Here is a 21,727-nt window from a genome sequence, read left to right as displayed (position 1 = left end):
AGACAGTTGCGAATGTCATGTCTTTTTTTCTTCTTTTTCCACACTTACCCGCAGAGCCATGCGTCTAGGGATGTGCTGTAACGTTTAGCTCTGGCTTGATCTGCCTGGCAGTCTTAGAGCTGTAAAAAGGAACTGATGAAAGAGCAAAAATACATTTCCCAGGTCCGAGGAGTCCCTGGGTCTTTGTGCAATATTGATCAGAAGGACTGAGTTAAAAGCTGCTCTGCAGGAGAAAGTGTCAGAACACGACCGCGTTTCAGTCATCCTCCATCTGTAATCAGATGTCACATTTGTTCTCATTGTGTCTCTCGTGGTGGCTCTTATTGCCCGTTGACGCGCCATTATGTGTCCACGCCACTGCTGCAAGAGGGAAATTGGTAAAAAATCTCACGAGGCGGGACTCCGATCGCTTCATCTCACCGGAGAGTCATTTTGAAAACAGATGAATCCATTTCACCGCTCGTTACAAGCAGTAACGGAGTTCACAATTCAGCTCAAAGCAGCTGTAACTGCCAGGGTTTTGGTCATTTCCATATCATTGCTTCTGTCTCTCATGCTCCACAAGAGGCACGAAATCATTTTGTTTATAAGAGCTCAACATGCTGCAACTTGGGGGCAGATGTGAAACAAACAGACTCGACAACACATAGAAAAGGCAACTGTTAGCTAACAACAACTATTTACCAGTTTAGCTATACAAATGGAAAGAAACTATTCTTGTGGCATGAGGTTTTGGTCCTGACGGAGTGCACCTCCTGCCAGAGGGGAGCGGCTCAAACAGTTTGTGTCCAGGGTGAGAGGGGTCGGCTGCAATCTTTCCTCAGTGTGCTGGAGGTGTGCAGGTCCTGAAGAGAAGGCAGATTGCAGACAATCGCCTTCTTTGTCTGCCTTTGTCCGCCTTTGTCCTTAGCTGTGGCAGGAGTGTACCAGACGGGGATGGAAGAGGTGAGGATGGACTGGATGATGGTGGTGTCAAAGTGCACCATCGTCACCTCTGGCAGGTTGAACTTCTTCAACTGATGCAGGAGGTACATCTTCTGTTTTGGCTGATGTTCAGCTTCCACTTGAGGTCCTGGGTTAGGGTGGTTCCCAGGAAGCGGAAGGACTCCACAGTGTCCACCTGAGAGTCATCCAGGATGATGGCCTATGACCATCTCCACTGTCTTTACAGCGTTCAGATTTAGGTTATTAGTATCACACCAGGACACCTGACGATCAAACTCCTACCTGTAGATGAACTCGTCCCCTCCAGAAATTAGTCCAATGAGGGTAATAAATGCTGTAAATATAATCGTTACTGTAAATGTTTCTACGTTACTGAAACAGTCGCACTGCCTTCCAAAATCAGACGCAGACAAATCTAAGCAAAACTACTAAAAAACAATGATAGGTGCCATGACGCAGGAAGAAGGAAGCAGGAAGCAGGAAGCAGGAAGTCGACAAGTCACTGATGACAGCAACAACATGGACGCCTCCTAGAAGACAGGTGAGGAGCCCAGTGGGTCGTTGCAGCAAACTAGCAGCGGTTCATCAAGGGTGTGGAAATACTTCGCTAAAGATGAAGCCCATGCTACAGTGACATGTCAGTCCTGAAATACAACTAAAGTACTACTGCAATGTATATGAAAAGGCTAACGCTAGCAGAGGAACGGTCCAAATCCTCTGGACAGCAGTCAGTTAACAACTTCACCAAACGTCCTGTGGTAACAGAGAGAAGTAGGCTGCACATCAACTATTTGCTGGTGAATTACATCGTCCATCTATCTATCTATCTATCTATCTATCTATCTATCTATCTATCTATCTATCTATCTATCTATCTATCTATCTATCTATCTATCTATCTATCTATCTATCTATCTGTCTATCTATCTATCTATCTATCTATCTATCTATCTATATCTGCAGTGCACAGTATTGATAAGCTCATGTGTTTATGTTCTGTTGTGTTCTATTAGTTGGACATTGTTGCTGTGGCCGTAGAGCATGTTTTTTGTCATTGATGTCAGTGAATGCACCATGCGAGAGTTGCGAGAGTGAGCGTTTGCCGAGGGTAGTGTCAGACTGCCGAGGAAGTGTCAGACTGACGGTGTTTATGGTGTTGACGTGGGCTACGGCCGACAGTAGTCCGTGTTCAAACTTCAGTCACTTTACAGAAAAGCCTCCATAGCTTCTTTTGCGTGAGACGCTACAATATGTATTCAGGTCAAGAATATAGATTGCATTGTTGCAAAGCATTACTTTCCACTGTGTTTTCATGTGTGACGTCATCAACTAGTCGACGTCGACTCGACTTTCACCACATATTAGTCGACTTTAGAAAACCCAAAGTCGTTCCTAATATGTACTGAATGTGAATGAAGTGAACACTGTGGATAGCTGGTCTAAGGTGCAGCCACACGGTCACAGCACATGGAAGGTTTAATCACATTACATGACATTACTCACAGGCGCATGACTGATATGCTGTGGGAATCTTGTGATATTCATGCTGTTACATAACTGGAAATCCCTAAGTGATATCCTGGAGTTGCGTATAAATAGCACGCCACTTGAAGTACATCCTGTGTTGAATGCTTTTACGCAGCTAAATACGCAAATGGTTAAAGATGAGGCTAAGAAGAGGGGTAGGTGGTGCTTCTCTGGCTTTAACGAACATAAAATAAATAGCATGCATAAAAATGCAACATGACTTTGTGTGTTACACTGTTAGATGAGACCAGGCTGGAAATCCAGGTCATTACCTCTCTCTCTCTTTTAGTGTCTCTCTGGATCCCTTGCAGTCATTTAGTGTGATGTAATCGCTGCACGCCTTCTGCACTTGAAAACTTTACCGTACCTTCCACATTCACGCTGCTCCTTCAGCTGCTGCTCCTCTCAGGGGTGGGTTTGGATCAGCGGGTGCCTGAACCCCCTTTGATTTAAATTCTGCGCGCGTTCCCCCCCGTCAACGGCGGCCTTACCGGAACAGGACGTCACTCATCAGGCTTCACGCTGCTTCGTAATTCTTGTGTGTGTGTCACAGCGTGAGTTAAAGGCTCATGCAGCAGTGTCAGGGTTCTAAATCAGGACACATGCTGCTTTACAAACAGTAAAAGTATGAGCATTATATATTCACACCAGACTCTGCAAAAGCTCCAAATTGAGATATAGTCACCAGCCAGCGTCGTACGCCTACGTATGCAGTGACAACCTCAAATACGGCAGCAACAGCTTGTAAATGATTGTAAAATCAATGCATCACTCCGTGTAAGAACACAAACCATTACACAAAAAGGCCGCTCGCTCTCTTTCTTGGGCGGCGTGTTGGGCGGCATCCAACTCTTGCTCTTGCTGCTTGGCACGCAGTGGGAAGAGCTTATGGTAGAACAGCAGTGAGAAATCAGTCATGGAAATTTGAACCACTTGTCACGTGGTTATCTACCTGGTTCCGACCAGGAGGGAAAATAATTCAGCAGTTTTTTGGCATGCACGTCATATATAGAGGGAGATTAAATGTTTTTTTTCTCCTTGTGGACCATAAATTAGTACGGAGCTGCCATTCTAAGGACGCATAGGTGCAAAAATCCTCCAAAAAACAGGATAGTACACTTTCCTTAGTAGATGGTTTGCTACCATCATCTTCCTTTTGTAAAGCGTGGACCCCTATTTTTATTTTACTGCCGTCAAACACTCTGAGTATAGAGTATTGTAGTAACCCTCAACACTAAAAATGCAATATCCAGTCTCACAGAAAATCATACGCAGTGGATTCTACTGCAGTCAACAGATCTTTTAGCTCAATCCTTTCTCTCGTTCTCTCACACCGAACGCTTCCCACTCAGTTCGACTCTTTGTCTCGCTACTGCCATCGATCTCCGTGCCTCCCTGCCCACTCAGCTGACCCTCGTCCACTTTCTTCTCTCCCTCCTCCACATTCTCCTCTCCTCCCTGCGTTACGTCTTCCCACAATTTCAGTCTCGTTCGCTTATCCTCTCTCCCTCCTTTCTGCGTTTCGCTTCCCTCTCCGTCCCCATCTGCCTCGCGTGCCACGCCGACATTGTCCAGCGCTGCCCTCGACCTCTCCTCAACTGTCAGCGTCGCTCGAATCCTTGCTGCCAGCTTTCCCTCGCACCTCTTTGCCTTCCCTTTGCAGTTTTATTCTACAAGGTTAAGTTATGATTTGTGGAAGTAAACAGCTCAGAAGCGTCCCACGGGAGCACCCCGCTGCTGTGCTTTGCTTTCAGCCCGAAGCGAAATGTGGTCCCTGTGCTGGTCTGCGCAGTGCCAGGCTTCCATATAAATGCCAAGGAAACTATGTGACAGGGGTAGGGGATAAGAAAGCAATAAACCAGGAAATGGAAACACGCAGAGAGAGTCACACTGAAAATGTGAATTTGTCCTTGGCTTTTTCTTTTTGTATGCACATGTAAATTTTCCCGGAAACATCTTCCCTTCCTGGTGAACAGGTGCATGCAGAAACAAGGTCTTTGTGATTTTGTTATTGCACCATGCTGTTCCATTACCTTTTCTAACAGATATGCTACATGTGTTTGAATTTTCTCCCCCAGGTGGTCGTCAGGGAAAGATGCCCGTTACGGCGCTGGAGGCTTTCGACCTGGAGATGAAGAGCTGGACGCGTTACCCCTGCATCCCCAGCCGGAGGGCTTTTTCCTGCTGCGCCACCAATGAGCGAAGCCTGTTCAGCCTGGGGGGCCTCCAGCAGCCGGGGCCTCACAACTTCTACTCCAGACCTCACTTTGTCAGCACCATGGAGGAGTATGATCTGGATCAAGGTAGGAGGCGACTGAACTGTGCAGTTAGTGGTGACACTGCTGCTTTTAAGGCAGGACTCAAGGGCGGATGGCCTATTTGGAGGCTTTCCCGGTGAGCTGCTACACGAGTTGGGCTGATGGTCAGAGCTCAGCATCAGTGACTGTCCCTATGTAGTTACAGTAGACACCCACTTGAATCCAACTGAAACTGTCTCCATTGTGCAGCTTAAAATAGTCAGGTCAGAGCTGTATCACAGCCAGAACGGGGACAATGAGAGAGACAGCAGCAGCTACAGCAAGCTACGTTAGCTTTCCTGCTAAAGTCTCCATGAGCCACAGAACAAATATTCATGACCGGTGTCAAATTGCAAGCTAGACAGCTAATTAGCCGCTCAGCCACAGAACATTAAACAGCCGACAACCGACGTGCCTCTCTGCCCGACCAAGACATCAAGGAGCATAACTGATATTTCCAAAGAAAGAGAGAAGAGGTTCTTTCTAAGTTTACTAGAAAAACGTTTTAAATAAAGATGTTTTGCTGTCCAGTTTGAAATCTAATCGTTCCACGTTGAATGCAGATGATTTACTGTATATTGGATGGGATTTAATCATTCTGTTTCCCAGTTACCAATTGCTGCAAGTTATTTGGTTCTTGTGATGTTCGTACACTCATACACGCAGCTGTTTGAGATCTGGAATTTAAATTTAATCGACTTGTAAACTGTCTACTACAAACAGGGTGAGGTTTGCTCTCAAGATGATAAGATGTCCACATACAGCGGTGTCATATTCAGAAATGGAATACTTCCAAACCTGATCATAACTGGGATACCCACGTCCACGTAAACCTGTTGTGCTATCGGGCCACTAGGGATTTAGTTGACAGTGAAAATGGTGATTAAATATCCTACTTATTTTATGTTCTATTTACTACATATTTCCTAGTATATGTGTCGGTATGTGTGACCGGTCCCATCTGCTTTTATCTTCAGTTCATGTACTAAACGGAACAACTTTATTAGACCCGACGCATTTCGACTCGTGGTCTTTATCGGCGTCATCAAGAAACACGCTGCAAAGGACATTTTAAATAAAGTATTAAGTGCAAAAATGGGTCATTTTAAATGCAACCAGCCAAACATGTGCATGCACATATACATGTAATCCAATGGGGCTCCTGCAAGGTGGGCTTGGCCATCAAGCCAGCCAATCACATATCCAAAAAGCGTTTAAGAAAGGCAGCTTTTTGAGAGGATGTTTGGCCACTCATCTGAGTAGCTTCTTCAGTTCTAAGGGATTGGTGGGAAGTTGAGGTGGGTCCCTTAGAACTGAAGCTTGTAATCCAGCTCAGGTATGGGAATATTATGCAATAGCTGAATCAGATGACGACGATGCTGCTGATTCCCGACCAGTAAAAGAAACGTGCAGCGAGAGGCTTGTTGCTAAGGAGCTCTGGCCCGCTAGAAATGTTGCTGCATAAAACACAACTGCACAAATGCGTACATGGAATGTGGTTCATAATTCTTCTCCAGAGTTAGATGAAGAACCTCCGGGGGTTTGAAGGTGCCCACAGCTGCTGTAAATCTGTCGGGCCCCCAAAAAACAGAACGACTCATTACGTCGAGAACAAGATTAATTAGCGCACATTATTATTCTGTACTTTTGTGCTAGAATCACAGCATCTGCTCCCAATCCCATTTTAAGCACCATGAAAACGGAACAGAGCGTGCCTCTCTCATCTACAGTATAAAGCTGTAATTACGTGGCCTGGAAGCCAGCCTGAAGTTTACCCTCCCACAAAACTTTTGTTGGGGAAAGTTGGTTCAGAGTCAGTGCGATGATGATGAGATGATAACGCCCAAGCTAAGATGTGTTGGGTCAATCAACTCGCTTGGGTTTGACTTTATGAGGTGATGGACAGAAGAGTAAACGCGATATAGTAATTTGAGCACTGCTGAGTTGAATGTGTTGACAACAAATGGTGTAACTATAATTCTTGGTGATATGGATTTTAAATACATTTTGTAGTATTATTATACACCGATCAGGCATAACAATATGACCACCTTCCTAATATTGTTATTCCAAAACAGTTGTGTCTCATTAGAGAATGGACATGGGCCTTGCTGGGGGTGCCTGGTCTGGTCTAGGTGGGTGCTACATGTCTAAGTAACATCCACACCAATGAATGCCGGGTCCAAAAGTTTCCCAGCAGAACATTGAATTGTCACAAGATGGTCAATGTTATTTGCTTATCCTGTCGTGGTCATAATGTTGTGGCTGACTGGTTTATGGTTCACCATTTTTGTGCAACAAAATTAACATTGACGTCGCTTATGTGATTGTGGAAAAAAGTTAATGACTGGCAACCAAACAGTTTTTGACACTGCGTAACATAGTGTATCTCTGTTTTACTTATACTTAAAGAGGAACTACTGTTTTTTTACAACCTGGACCTTATTTCTGGGATAAAATATGGTCGTTTACTCACCCATATAACTTTAGTGTTATTTGGAGTCGTTCGGGAGATATTTAGATTTGCACATATCCATGTAGTGGGAGTGAATGGGGCACCGAAACGCAGCCTCTAAATAACGCATTATCTGCCGAGAAACTCGTTCATTTCACCAGTATTTTGTTATCATACGCTAGTGCTATTCCCCGTTGAGTCCGGAGTTAGCTGTTATCATCATCCTGGGTCTGTAGATTGACCTACAAGCCGACTGTCGCAGGTGCGTGCGGCGCTCAGAGACGACATCATCCAGGTCAGAAGACATCATCCAGGGTCTGTAGGTCAATCTACAGACCCCGGATGATGATAACAGGTAACTGTGGACTCAATGGGGAATAGCACTGGCGTATCATAACAAAATATTGATGAAATGAACCCATTTTGCTGCAGATAATGCGTTATTTAGAGGCTGCATCTCGGTGCCCCAGTCACTCCCAGTATATAGATATACGGTGATCTAATTATCTCCCGAAGGAATACAAATTACACAAAAGTTATATGGGTGAGTAAACGACCATATTTTATGCCACAAATAAGGTCCAGGTTGTAAATGACAGTAGTTCCGCTTTAACAACGGGTTTTCTGGTCACTGTAATGTTAGAGTGATTGTTTGCTTTGTATAGGAGGCTTTAATTGAGACAACTGCATAAGTTGTCTTGTCTTCCACAAATAAAGCACAAGAAATATGTTGGTGCCAGTTGGTTGTGACAGATGATGATTTAAACACTGTAATCAGACAAACGATAACACACTTGACAATTCACTATTGTGAAAAGAGCCGTAATGAAATCTTTTGTTGCCAACGACAGTTAGATGAATAGACGGATGGATGGATGGATGGATAGATGAGCGGGGAGACGGACAGATACATTATATAGTATTTCTGAATCCGATGCAAGAGCATCAGCTGAAGCCGTGTCTTCACATGTTTACATTCACAGTCATAAAGAATAAATTCACGCTTCAAAGTTAGCATGAATTTGCTTAAGAGCAGCTGTCTATTTTTTACATGCATGACTGAAACACTGCCAAATCCAATTTGTCATCTAAAGTGTTGTCATAGACGAAACATTTCAGTACCCAGAGCTAAAAGGTTGGTAGATAGTGCAAGGCAATCTCTCAAAATATTCCCACTCAAACTGCGATGATTCATATAGTCTTAGAAAGATAGATAAATAGATGGCCCTGGCTTGAAGCTCTCTGCAGTGAGTCGTGATTTGATTCAACTTCAGAGACTTTTGAGAGTTGCAGAAAGAAAATAAAGTTTGGAAAAGAAGCCAAAAATCAAAGTGGTGAGAAAGCAAATAACCTGGGCAAAGATTATGATTTTTTTGGACTTGGAGCAGACAGTAATCCATCTCTAAGAGTCCTTACAGCTGATATGAGCTCTGACTAGTCTGTCAGACATTCTTTTCATTTATTGTCTACTTTCATAAAACAATGGGCACAGTAAAGTCTGTGGTAATTTTCTCCCCAAAGGCAAGTAGACACAGGGTAGGATCAGAGAGAATACATTATTGTAAAAGTCGTAATCGCTGTTTTCATACCCCTTAAAAACCAACCACCAACTATGCTAACCCCTATCTTCACTCCTGTTCTAAACCTTATCCTGAACTCTGTCCGTATTCATTGTATACACGTGTTTAATCCTTTATCGCATAAAAAATGTTGTGTACAGAAACCTTGCACATCGAGTCTGAGAGAGTTTTATCATTAGATAAAATAATGTTGTGGTCCCCTCACGTCTTTAAAGCAGAAAACCAAAATAATGGACTCATCCAATCCTAAGAAAAAGACAGGAAGCGTTTTCAGACGCTGATAATTGCTTCAAGGTCTATTTCAGAATGTCAGTGGTCAGACCAGCCCCGAATATGGAGTTTTATTCATTTTTAGATGTTTGCCAATTATCTGAGATTCTCTCTTTCTCTAGTTTGGATTTTTTTTACACAGTTGTTTACTGTCATGAGTTTCAGTTTTGGACATTTTCTTCAGTTTGGGCCTTGTTAAAGATTCTTCCTGTTTTACCTTGACAGTTTCTTCTGTGCCATGTTTTTCTTACACACTGTGTTACTTTGAAAATGCACTTGTACCTGTGGGAGTTTATCAATACCAAGTACACAAACTTAAGACTTGTGTACTTACAGATAGTTCAGACTTGACAAGTTTGATTTTGAAGTACAGACCTGGATTATGGGAGTATGCAGTACAGTCATTATGGAATTGGAACAGCAGCATACGTGATAGTCCACACAAATTACCTCCGGATGTAGCCTCAATAAAACGACCAGGGCAAGTATACTTCCGGGTATTTGAACTGTACTTGGTCGGATGCATACTTTGAATTAGAATAGTACTTCGGTGCTGAATGATGGCGTTTCACATGAACACAAACACTGACAAGGCAACACATATTGAGAATTCCCTTATATTTTCTCTGCTCTGTGAGTTTCAGTAAATGTCTCCATATTTCATTTCATATTCAAGCACCGTGTTTTTGCTGAACTGACATATTTTCGGGAGCTAATCCAGCAACCGAAATTAAAGCTGTCAGGGAAGTTGTGGCCTGAAAAGTCATTAATGTGATGTTCACTGTAGGTGCAAAAGCTGAAAAAAAAAAAAAAAAAGTGGCGGCTGCCAGCAAGCAGGTCCTAGTTTTAATGAACACATTGCACAAAAAATATATACAGTGCTGGCAAAAGTATTTGCACCCCTCAGAATTTTCTACATTTCTGCATAAAAATGACTCATCAATATCAGAAGATATTATCGTCTCACACATAGACAAAGATAATCCAATCAAACATATGGAACAAGAGTACATTTATTTATTCAAGAAATTAAACATTTGTACGTATCTGTGAGTTACAAAAGTAAGTGAACCCATGTTTTCAGTATCTGATGTGACCTCAACTAAATCAGCTAAATATTTCCGGTAACTGCTGATCAGTCGTCTACATTGGCTTGGAGGAATTTTAGCCCGTCCTTCAGAACAGAACCACTTCAGTTCTGAGATGTTGGTGGGTTTCCTCACATGAACTGCTTGCTTCAGGTCCTTCCACAACATTTCTATTTGATCAAGGTCAGGACTTTGACTTGGCCATTCCAAAACATTAATTTAGTTCTCCTTTAACTATTCTTTTGTTGAACGGCTTGTTTGGCTTTGCTCGATGTCTTGCTGCATGACCCAGTTTCTTTTGAGATTCAGCTCACAGACAAAAGCCCTGTTATTGTCTTTTAAAACTCACCGGTGTAATTCAGAATTCATTAGTTTGTCGATGATATCAAGCCGTCCTGGCCCAGAGGTAGCAAAACAGGTCCAAAGAGGGACATTACCACCCTCATGTTTCATGGAATGCATGCTGTTTCTCATTTAAACCAAACTGTTCTACTTTGGTCTCATCTGTTTCCCAATAGTCTTCTGGCTTGTCCACGTGATGTTTAGCAGCTGCATGTGGGCATTAATGTTTTTTTTGGAGAGCTGTGGCTTTGTCCTTGCCTCTCGGCTATGCACACTATAGTTTAGTTTAGTTCAGTGTTTAGTAGAGCTGATGTCTTGAGTGATTTTTAAGCATAAATGTGGGTTCAAATACTTTATAGTGGCACTGTATATGTAGCTCACAGGTGCAGAGACCCGAGCAGTGAAGGTACCACGAAGTTGGCTCATTATCATGCGCAGTGTCTCCCTTGGATAAACAGCTAGTGCAGACAATGGAATATATAAGATACAGACATAAGAGGACAAAATCCACCAGTCTATTCACCATTATTGCGGTCACGGTTAGATTTAATGGCTCAGTGGAAATTTTGTCAGATTTATCCAGAGGACAATCGTACGTGAAGGCTTTTGTGTGACTGTGGTCTTTAATGGAGGTCATAACCCTCTGGGCCTTCACTAATGCTGAGCAGGTTCATTACCTGTTCACTTTTCTGCACTTGCTAAATGTTTTAATCAAGGTAATTTGCATTTAAATGTTCCCGGCATCAGCATTCAGTGCTGCTGAAAAGCGGCGAGGCACGCTGGGTTAATGGATGTTCACAGAGAGCGAGTAAATGCTGCGTGGAAGATACAGTGGCGCCTACTAAAGAAGTCGAAAGAGCTTGTACTCAAGATTTACAACTGCCTTTTGTTTTAGGTCAGCAGACCAGTTAACAGCGTACACTAAGTGTGAGTGGATAAAGCCTAATTATAAGTGTATAAGTCCAATGGCTTAACATTAATTTCTCAGAGCTGCAGAGAATTATGGGCATAGTCTAATGCTATCAGCTCATATTATAAGTACTATGCGTTTATGATAATAGATGCACCATACTGCCGGCTATGAATTCTGGTTTAAGCATTTTCACAAAGGTTTAGCAGTTCTGTCTTTCACAGGAGAGGCAGAAATGGCTGGTATCTCAGCATAATAAAGCTTGTTTATTATGTTTTGTTTTTGTGTAATCATGGAAACGTGCAGTTTTATAGTAGCCGAAGATGAGCAGTTGATCATCTCCCAGCTTTCTTTTCTAGTAAAACGAATAAATAAATACACTGTTGGTGTTCACGAGATAACAAGGAGAGTCGCAATTCCAACATCCTTTTCGCTTCAGGCAGGAAATCATTCAAATTAATATGTTAAAGGAACATTTTGCTTGTGAGATTATTATTTGAAATCAGTTACGAAACATTTTTTTATAAAATAAAATATATGTTCCGTTAAACCTGCTCAGTTTGCATGAACAAGAAAACATGCACACGCTCAATGACCAGTGATTAATCTCAGCTGTTATATTTCATTCCAGCCTTTATGATATCTGACTTTACGAAACAGGGAGGGAGTGGAAAATGAAAAGAGAAGGAGAACATTCAGCACCATCCATGATGTCATATATTTTTTCATCCTGCAGTATATGTTTAATCTGCATATATACATTTTGTGAACTGTATTACATCCCATTGTTTTTAGCCTAAGTAGGTTGATTGTTTTGTTTTATTGTTCAGAGACTCAGCCACTAACACCCACAGCTTAAAACCATGGCTAGACTAATTGACCCAGCAGTCTCTAGTCCCACTGCTGGGTGAACAGCTGTTTAACCAGGCCTGGTGATTAAGAAGGAGAGAGAAGACATCAGCAGACGAGAAAAATACTTGATTATTTTTGCGTTTTGCGCAGTGTGGTTCTCAAATGTGGAAGATCGTATTAGAGGCAGTTTAGGACCCTCCTGCTGCTGGTACACTTGCTCACTTTTGCAAACCACTGAACTGAACAGGGCTAAACTCCGCAGACAGTGGTGCTTTCAGCTAAATGCTAACATGCTAGTTAGCGATTCTAACATGCTGAGTTGTTAGCAAAAAGCTGACCATTTTTATAATCCTGTAATTAGCTCTAAACAAATAGATTATCGAGTCTGATGGGGAGTGGCACGGTGGCATGGTGGTTAGCACTGATGCCTCACAGCTAGAAGGTTCTGGATTGTGGAGTTTGCATGTTCTCCCTGTGGCTGCCGCCATCAAGGAGTGTCATTGCTACGGGGTGGGGGTGAGTGGTCTGGTCTGGTCTAGGTGTGTGCTACATGTCTAGGTAACATCCACATGAATGAATGCCAGGTCCATTATACCTGTGGGAGTTTATTAATACAAAGTACATGAACTTAAGACTCGCATACTTGATAATTCAGACTTGACAAGCTGAAGTACAGACTCGGATTACGGGACTATGCAGTACAGTCATTATGGAATTAGAACAGCAGCATACGTGATGGTCCACACAATTTACCTCCAGATGCATCCTCCAAAAAACGAGCAGGGCAAGTATACATTGGATGCAGCACCATGAGAGCAAGCACCATGTCTTTGCTAAATTGACACATGACATATTTTTGGGAGCTAATCCAGCGACCGAAATTAAAGCTGTCAGGAAAGTTGTAGCGTGATGTGGAATTTTCGACATTTCTGTATAACGTGAGTAATGGGGTGGGGGTGCCTGGTCTGGTCTAGGTGGGTGCTACATGTCTAAGTAACATCCACACCAATGAATGCCAGGTCCAAAAGTTTCCCAGCAGAACATTGAATTGTCACAAGATGGTCAATGTTATTCACTTCTCCTGTCAGTGGTTTTAATGTTTTGGCTATGTTTATGTTTTTATGTAAGTATGTATATGATACACATATATCTATGAAATTGGTATGTACTTGGTATATGTCTGATAGTGTTCTATGAATATATTGGTATGTACTGTATATATTATTTTATACTTTTTCTTCTCCCAATTGAGTATGAATTACCGTATAACGTTCAGACTGGAGCAAAGTAGCCCAGCATTCTCTGTCATAGCGTGTGGCACTCCAGGATATTCTCTTTTAGATGTTGCAAGGCCGTCTTTGTACAAATGTTGACTGACAGGTAGAACACTTCACCCCTTTGTATTCTTCAAATGCCTTTTATATGAAGTGGTGACTGGTTGGTTGTTGTGAAGCAGATGCATCGGGCTCCTTCATCTGTCGGCGTCTTGTTCTTTTTCATCTGCCTCACAATTTAATCATCACCAGTGTGTCATCCGCGGCTCTCTCCTCTGTTTAAAAATATCCTGTACACATCCCTGCCGCATGAACCCGGCGCCTGGATTGATTCGATATTTTCCGTCTGTCTCCTTTCTCAGCTTAAAATTCCTGCAGGGCTGTACGCTTGAAACTCATGTGAACGTTAATATGATTTTCAGAGTTCACGCAGGCAATAAAGCCTTAACCCCACCTTCCTGCAAAACTACTTGCCAGAGATGGCATGCCAATCATGCCCACCCCTCTTTACAGCGTTAGGATTCAGAGCTTTGGTCTGCCAACAGATTGCTTATAGTAGGGATGCCGGAAGCCAGTTCAACCTTTCTGTCTTTCTTTCTTTCTTCTTTTCTTTCTGCCTGGACTGACAGCACAGATTAGGTGATAAAGTCAAACATTTGCCGATTCAATTTTGAGAGCCGGAATGACTTTCTGAGCTAATCTTCACTTCACTGGTTGTATTAAAGATTTTGGAGGCTGACAATAATATCTGGATTTATGAGGATGGAAAGGTTGACGTGGAGAACAGCAACGACAAATCAGAGTCCGATAAACGCTCCTTTCCCTGTAACCACACCGAGGAGCTTAGATTTAGATTCCAGACGTACGTTTCTCGTGATTATACATGCATGCATGTTGCATTGATTTGCATGTTAATGTCTTGGTCATGAATAATGACATATATTCCTTTGGGATTGGAGGCCTTTACAGTCGTGGAGCAGAATATATTTATCATGATCAGATGTGTAAACTATTAATTTAAGCTAACATTAGCTACAGGAGATGGTCAAACGGAGCATGTCCAGCTGACTCATCATAAAATATGCATGTCTCTTATGTCTCTTACATACTGATGGCTGCATACGTACTGTACTACAATGTGCTAAAAGACTGAGGCTAAAGCTAACAGCTAATTCACAAGTAGAACAGTAGATGAATTGGAAAATTTTTTGCTTGGTTCATTTGTTCTGGAAGGGAGTGCAGGGAGTGCCCAAATGAACCAACCTGAGGGATAAACGCTCTCAGTTTTGGTTTAAAAATAAACAACACTCTTAATCATAAGCAGCCGAAACTCTGACCAGAAGACTCTTCTGAAAGTCTGTAGGATGTGTGGTGGTTAGCACTGATGCCTCACAGCAAGAAGGTTCTGGGTTCAAATCCATTAGTCAACTGGGGCTTTTCTGTGTGGAGTTCACATGTACCGGGTACTCCGGCTTCCTCCCACCATCCAAAGACATACTCCTTAGGTTGATTGGTGATCTCTGTGTTAGCCCTGTGATAGACTGGAGACCTGTCCATGGTCATTCACCCAATGACTGCCCCCAGAGGACAATCGAAAAGTGAATGAATGAATCATTCTTCGAATGCATCAAGAGAATTAACTCTCCATACCAGCAGGTGGCAGTAGTTTGCATTCATCAGGGGTAGCTTGGAAGTGAGGAAACTAGGAAGTTGCTGCTTGCTTTTGTCACTGACATCTTCTAATGCACTGGTTTGCTAAGCTGAAGAGCCAATTAGAATGAGACTTACCCCGACGACAAAACGTGCACAATCAATTGAAAGGTTACGACTACCACCAACTGTGTAAGACATGCCTCAAAACAAAAAAAAACAAAACACCGGGCAACAGCTGACAGTCACCTTGGTGTGTAACAGCACATACAACCGAGTACTCCGGTTTCCTCCCACCATCCAAAGGCATGCTCGTTAGGTTGATAGACTGGAGACCCGTCCAGGGTCATTCACCCAATGACAGCCCCCTACAACCCTCCAGAGGACAAGCGAAACTTGAATGAATGAATGATTCTTTGAATGCGTAAAGAGAATTAACTCTCCATACCAGCAGGTGGCAGTAGTTTGCATTCATCAGAGCGGTAAGGGGTAGCTTGGAAGTGAGGAAACTAGGAAGTTGCTGCTTGCTTTTGTCACTGACATCTTCTAATGCACTGGTTTGCTAAGCTGAAGAGCCAATTAGAATGAGACTTACCCCGACGACAAAACATGCACAATCAATTGAAAGGTTACGACTACCACCAACTGTGTAGGACATGCCTCAAAACAAACAAACAAAAAAAAAAAAACAGGCAACAGCTGACAGTCATCTTGGTGTGTCACAGCACATACAAGCAGATACATATTTTCACAACCTATTTTCCTACTAACGGCATCCTTTCTAACTATTTCTCATTCCACTGCATCTGCGCCCTGTGTCAACACTGATTATCAGACAATTACACACTAATCAGCTCACCTGATGTTAGTGCTCTTTTACTCTGAGCGCCCGTTGATTAGGAAAGAAATGTAGTGAAATGTCAAAGAAAAAGCAGCCAATCTAACACCTGCAGCTCTCTTCTATTCTGTTTACTTCACCTGCTCCCACTTTATAAACTCTCTGTCCTTCTCCTTCAATCACTTTCCCTCTCTCGGCTCTCGTTACATTCATGCAGATTTAACTGATTTTCCGACAAGTGCTGCAAGCGACTGTGATTGTGTTACATATACGGCTGCTTCCCTACAGAATAGGCGTTGAGCTAGGACATGCTGTCACAAGAATCCTATAAGTAGACGCTACAGAGAGCTGGCGATCAGGATGATAACAGTGGTGGGATGTTGTCGGAGATGGCAGGAAGTTCAGGCAAAGTTACACAAAAGGAAAAAAAAAAATCTATTCTTTACTAAATTGATAAGAGAGATCTGTGCGGATTCCCAGCTGTGTTCAAGAGTGTATGAGATGAGTCAGGCTGGACGGAGAGAGAGAAATCGAAAATAGATTCATTATGCAGTGCCATATGTCACGCCAAGGAGGCTGAAACCAAAGCTCTGCTGGATGAGGCGTCCGCTTAACTTTGTCTTTAAAGAAAACACTGACATATACACATATACTAGACCAAGGCCTTTCTAAAACCAAAATCTCAAAAGAGAAGCCATATGCCTTATCCAAATTTAAAACAAAGCAATAAACAATACCCTAAACCTACCTAAGCTCTTACAACACTGTGATATTTAAGCACTTGACTTGTGACCTAAGTTGTTCCTAACTAAATCCTTCAAAAGGTGATCGGCAATAACGATAAAGCTTGTTACATACTCATACTTGTTCTCACTCCTAGGACTGCGAGAACAAGAAAAAAGTTTGTTTTGGCCAAGTAATTTATGCTTCACGAGAAACTCAAGTGCCGAAGTCCGGGGAAGTCCCTATAGGCTCCTCCCACTGCAGCATACGTCACACGCACTAAGCATTGTGGGAGATGCGGGAGACAGACGACTTTCTTACTATTTTCCGATGTTGGCCAGTTGTTTTGACGACTGTGTCTGTCGGATCATGCCGCTCATTCAGCATGCACCCGCAAACAGTATGGCTAATCTCTACTCAAGAAAAATTAGCGGTCACACTGCAAATATTAGCATCTGGGAGCTCACAAAGTGGCCACTAGCATTTCCTCTTTTCCGCATTAACCATGCCCACTTCCAATCACACCATAGTCCAGTCACAGAATAGCTGCCAGACGCCGCATGAGAAAAATGTTCTGGCCAGCTGTAGTGTCGAGAACAAGCTGCGAGAACTCCCAAGAACAAACTTTTTGCTTCTCGAGGAGTATGCAACAGCCTTAAGCACAGCTCTCAAGATACACAAGATTCAGTTCAGAAGTATGGGCAAACTGTTAATGCTGAATTCCAGTCGCCCTGGGCCGGGCGAGCCCTCTGCTCGGATGGCACACCAATCAGCCCGAGCTGCGGATAGGACCCAGAACCAATCGCAGGTGACTTTCCGTTACAGGGCCGTGGTGATGCGCAGCCAGTTGCAGAGAACATTACAACAAGGGCAGTAATAGCAGGGGCCACAACAAATACCCATTCCAGAGCCCCCATCAGTGCCCTCACTGACCAGGGACGTTGGCAAGTTGTAGGTTTTGATGCTTGCAGTGGTAGGACATTGGTCTTCAGCATGGAAGTAATATGACGTGCCCATTCAGTCCAAACATTTACATGTTTAATGTTGCTAATATCGTGTACTTGAAAAAACTATAGACAAGTTAATGCGACATATCAGATACCAGACGCCCGATAAACACACTTCAGGATGCGGCTTGTACATGGATGAAGGTGCCTAATTAAGAGCTGACATCTAAGCAGTGATTACTCCAATCAAACCTGGCAGCATATAATTGCACAAGAACCCAAAGTACCACGTCCATTATGTGCATGAAAAGCTATTTGCCGCGACTTTTGTGATGCACTTTAATTGTTAAGATTTTAAGTTAACGCGGCCCTGTAAGCGCTGAAAAGCGTTTGTGATCTAAGTGACATGAATCCCGTTTTACAGAGAGTGCAAAGAAATAACTGGTATTTAACTGTTAGAGGCAGAACACAGAGACTGTGTGCTTTTGTCAGCAGCTGAAAGCCTCTTCAATTAAACACTCACGCTGACAGAAATGCAAGGACGTTTGCACCAGCATTTTTTTTTGTTCTTTATATGTCAAAGCCACCATGTCTGTGCTGAATGTAACCTGTGGACTGTAAAATGTGAATTCAGGAGTGACCTTGAGCCTTGACTTATTGACCGGGCTCTCCAGGAGAGTCAGGGTTGTTCAGGCATTAAGAGGTGAGCTAGAGAGTGATTTAATCAGCTGTGAGACAAAGTCAGGGAAGGTTTCGTGAAAAGGTTTGGAGAAACAGTCGACACGCCCCACCGCCCCAAGCACTCAAACGCCAAGGAGCACACAATGGACAATGAACACAACCTCTTAACCTCCATCTATTAAAAAAAGACCTTGTTGGAAAGTGATTCGCCCTGGCGGTGCGCCCTCGCCGAGAGTGTTGACATTGGGCCATCAATCCTTCTGCAGACTCCCTTATTTATAACAATCGTGTGAAAGCGTTGACATAAAAGCTCTCGTTTGACCCTGCGCTTCGGTCCCACAGCTTTATCTATAACCAATCCTTCTTCATGACACAAAAAGGCGCACCGTCTTTAGTCAATTCACCGAAAGTACCAGAAAACATATCGTGTCTCGGGGCGGCATGGTGGTGTGGTGGTGTGGTGGTCAGCACTGATGCCTCACTGATGCCTCACAGCAAGAAGGTTCGGGTTCAAATCCGCTAGCCGACTGGGAACTTTCTGTGCGGGTTCTCTCCAGGTACTCTGGCTTCCTCCCACCGTCCAAAGACATGCTGGTTAGGTTCATTGGTGATTCTAAATTGGCTATAGGTGTGTGAATGGCAGCCTGTCCATGGTGTATCTGGCCTCTCGCCCAATGACAGCTGGAATAGGCTCCAGCCCACTGCGACCCACCAGAGGACAAGCGGTTACAGAAAATGAATGAATGAATGCATATTGTATCCCCCCTTATGGCTAAATCTTTGGGACATTGGGCTTTGGATTGCTGAGTACTGTGATACTAAGTACTGATTCATAGGGTCCCAACTGAATCCAGTAGACCAGGCCATAGTGAAAGCCATGGCAGTGCTTGTAGCTTCAGTCGTATCTTTGCCATGATTTGGATCTCCCTCACACGTGGACTAACTGCTTGACGTGCAAAACCAGTCTGATGAGGATGCAGGAAAGGTCTTGGTAAAAGAGAACTTTAAGACTCAATATCAGGTCCTTTAAATCAAGATCAGTCTGAACTGGAACATTGATTCTTTTAAAACCCCAGCCCTGTGGGACATCTCAGATATTTCTTCCATTCATCTGCAGTACAATCCATAGTCTTTGTCTGTAGCAGTTTCCTTTTATACTTTTTCCAGAGAAAGGTTTCCAGTTACAGCACAGCGACTTCTGCAGATGGACCCGATTGTGGAAACATGAGCTGTTTGGATGCAGATGAGCGGGGTGTTTTAGAGGCTGGTCGATGAGCCGCTACCAGACTGAAGTATCTCAAAGCTATCTCAGCCTGAGGAGAAAGCAGTGGCAGGAGGAACAAGATGATACATACGCCTGATTGTAGCATCTGATCTAATGCAGCATCTGAACATGACACAAACAAGAGCACGAGATATAGCTGATGCACGCCACACGAGAGACTGATAATGAATAAAAAGGAATGGATAGACATAGCATTCAGAATATTTATTGTAGAAGTGTTTATTGTATATGTATATAGTGCTCATAAAGTTACTGTTATAGGGATAAACAAGACCACATGAGCTTAAAACTGTCAGTGACAATAGTTGTATGGTGATTGAATATAAGATGTATTATAGCAGGCTGGAGAAATATTTATGCATTCAGGTTGGAATAGATTATTGTAAACTATGAACGATGGGCAAGTGGATGATACATTGTTGAAATTTATGTTTACTGTCTAAAACCATGTACACCAATCAGGCATAACTTTATGACCACCTTCTTAATATTGTGTACGTCTCCCTTGTGGTAACTCATCAGAGAAAGGACATGGGCCTTCTGAGGGTGTCCTGTGGTGTCTGGCAGCACAATGTTGTTATTGGGGGGGGCCTTTAAAGGGAAGGGGCCTCTGTGGATCATCCCACAGATACTTGATCAGTTTGGGATCTAGTGAATTTGGAGGCCAGGTCAACACCTTGTGCTGTTCTAAATGTTTTTTTGAGTTGTTCCTAAAACATCATCCTCCTGGGGATGGCTGCTGCCATCAAGGAGTGTCATTGCTATGGGGTGGGGGTGCCTAGTCTGGTCTAGGTGGGTGCTACATGTCTAAGTAACATCCACACCAATGAATGCCAGGTCCAAAAGTTTCCCAGCAGGACACTGAACTGTCACAAGATGATCGCTTTCCTGATGTGGAGCGAGCAAACATGCAAAATGACTGTTGAGGTGTCACAAGATGAATTAAGGCCCATATTTTAAAATTTTAACTGTGTTTTTACCCACATTCACGTGGCCTCTCTGTTGGAAGGGTGTGGAAGGATGAGAGTGAAAGAGAAAGAAGTGTGAGTGGACATTTAACCCTAACCTAACCCTAACCCTAATCCAACCTTCACAACCAGAAGCAGTGAGACGAGTGTGCACACACAAGTTAGAGACAAAAAGAGTGACAGTCAGAATATCTCACCTCTTTCTTTCTATCTTTCTTTCTATCTTTGTTTTTTTTTTTTTCTTTTTTTCATTCCACGTTGGCCTTAAATCAGCAGCCCCAGCTTTTGTTATTCAGCCGGGCATAACGCCGGCATCGTCCTGTGATTGCGAAAGCCATCAAATAGATTCGTTAGGCATTCTCCTGATTACATCTCTTTCTATTAACGCACCGTCTGCAGAATAATTACAGCGTGCAAATCAGTGCAGCTCTTCCTCACCGGGAGGACGGAGGAAGCTGCAGAGGTGTTGAGCGATGACTCAAACCCGCCAGCTGCTGTCAGACCTTAAGAACCAAAGAGCTGTTTTTCTCTCTCTGAATCATCTCTTGTCATGTTTACACTCTCCCCTGTAAGTCTCCCTCCCCACCTTCGCCTACTCTGTGAACAGATTTCAGTATTTGATGCCTGGAGATTGGATTTGCTTTTTTTTCTTTCTTTTGGTGAACTCTTGCAGATGTCTTTATCACTAACATATTTTGTTTTCACACAATTTGTATTTCTTGCACCATGCAGAGCTGTATCTACACTTGACAGTCAAGAGACCAGCCCAAATTGGTGACTCATTATAGACATATCATCTTGATCCCATTGTGCAGCCAAGAAGAACGTCCTTATTTTATTTGAGTTTATCATCTCAAAAACCCTGTAAAGTGTCGGTGGATGGTGAATTATATTCCTACAGGTTGATTTCTGGGTTCAAAACACCAACAGGTTTCAGCTTTGTGGCAGTAGCCCGATGTCCTTTAACTCTGTTACGTCATTTGAAAAGGCTCCAGAGATGTGTTGTTGTTCAATAAAAGCAATTACTTGAAGTGATGTTCTGGGGGGGCAGCTTAACCTTTTACCCTAACCTCGCACCACGGGGAGTTGTTATGG

The 21,727-nt window shown here is 43.1% G+C and overlaps 1 protein-coding gene across 1 annotated transcript in view; it reads left to right on the top strand.

Moving 5' to 3' along the window:
- The window catches only part of klhdc8b (kelch domain containing 8B), a 124,640-nt gene that overhangs the window by 75,466 nt on the left and 27,447 nt on the right, over positions 1-21,727 (top strand). The window contains exon 3 of the mRNA XM_084552793.1: positions 4,551-4,775. Within this exon, the coding sequence (XP_084408919.1) occupies positions 4,551-4,775 (225 nt within the window). The remainder of the gene's footprint in view (positions 1-4,550; positions 4,776-21,727) is intronic.

Source organism: Chelon labrosus, assembly GCF_963514085.1.
Source record: "Chelon labrosus genome assembly, chromosome: 10".
In the NCBI taxonomy this organism is placed as follows: domain Eukaryota; kingdom Metazoa; phylum Chordata; class Actinopteri; order Mugiliformes; family Mugilidae; genus Chelon; species Chelon labrosus.
Note: the sequence above shows the minus strand (reverse complement) of the source record. Positions and strands in the feature narration are given on the sequence as shown.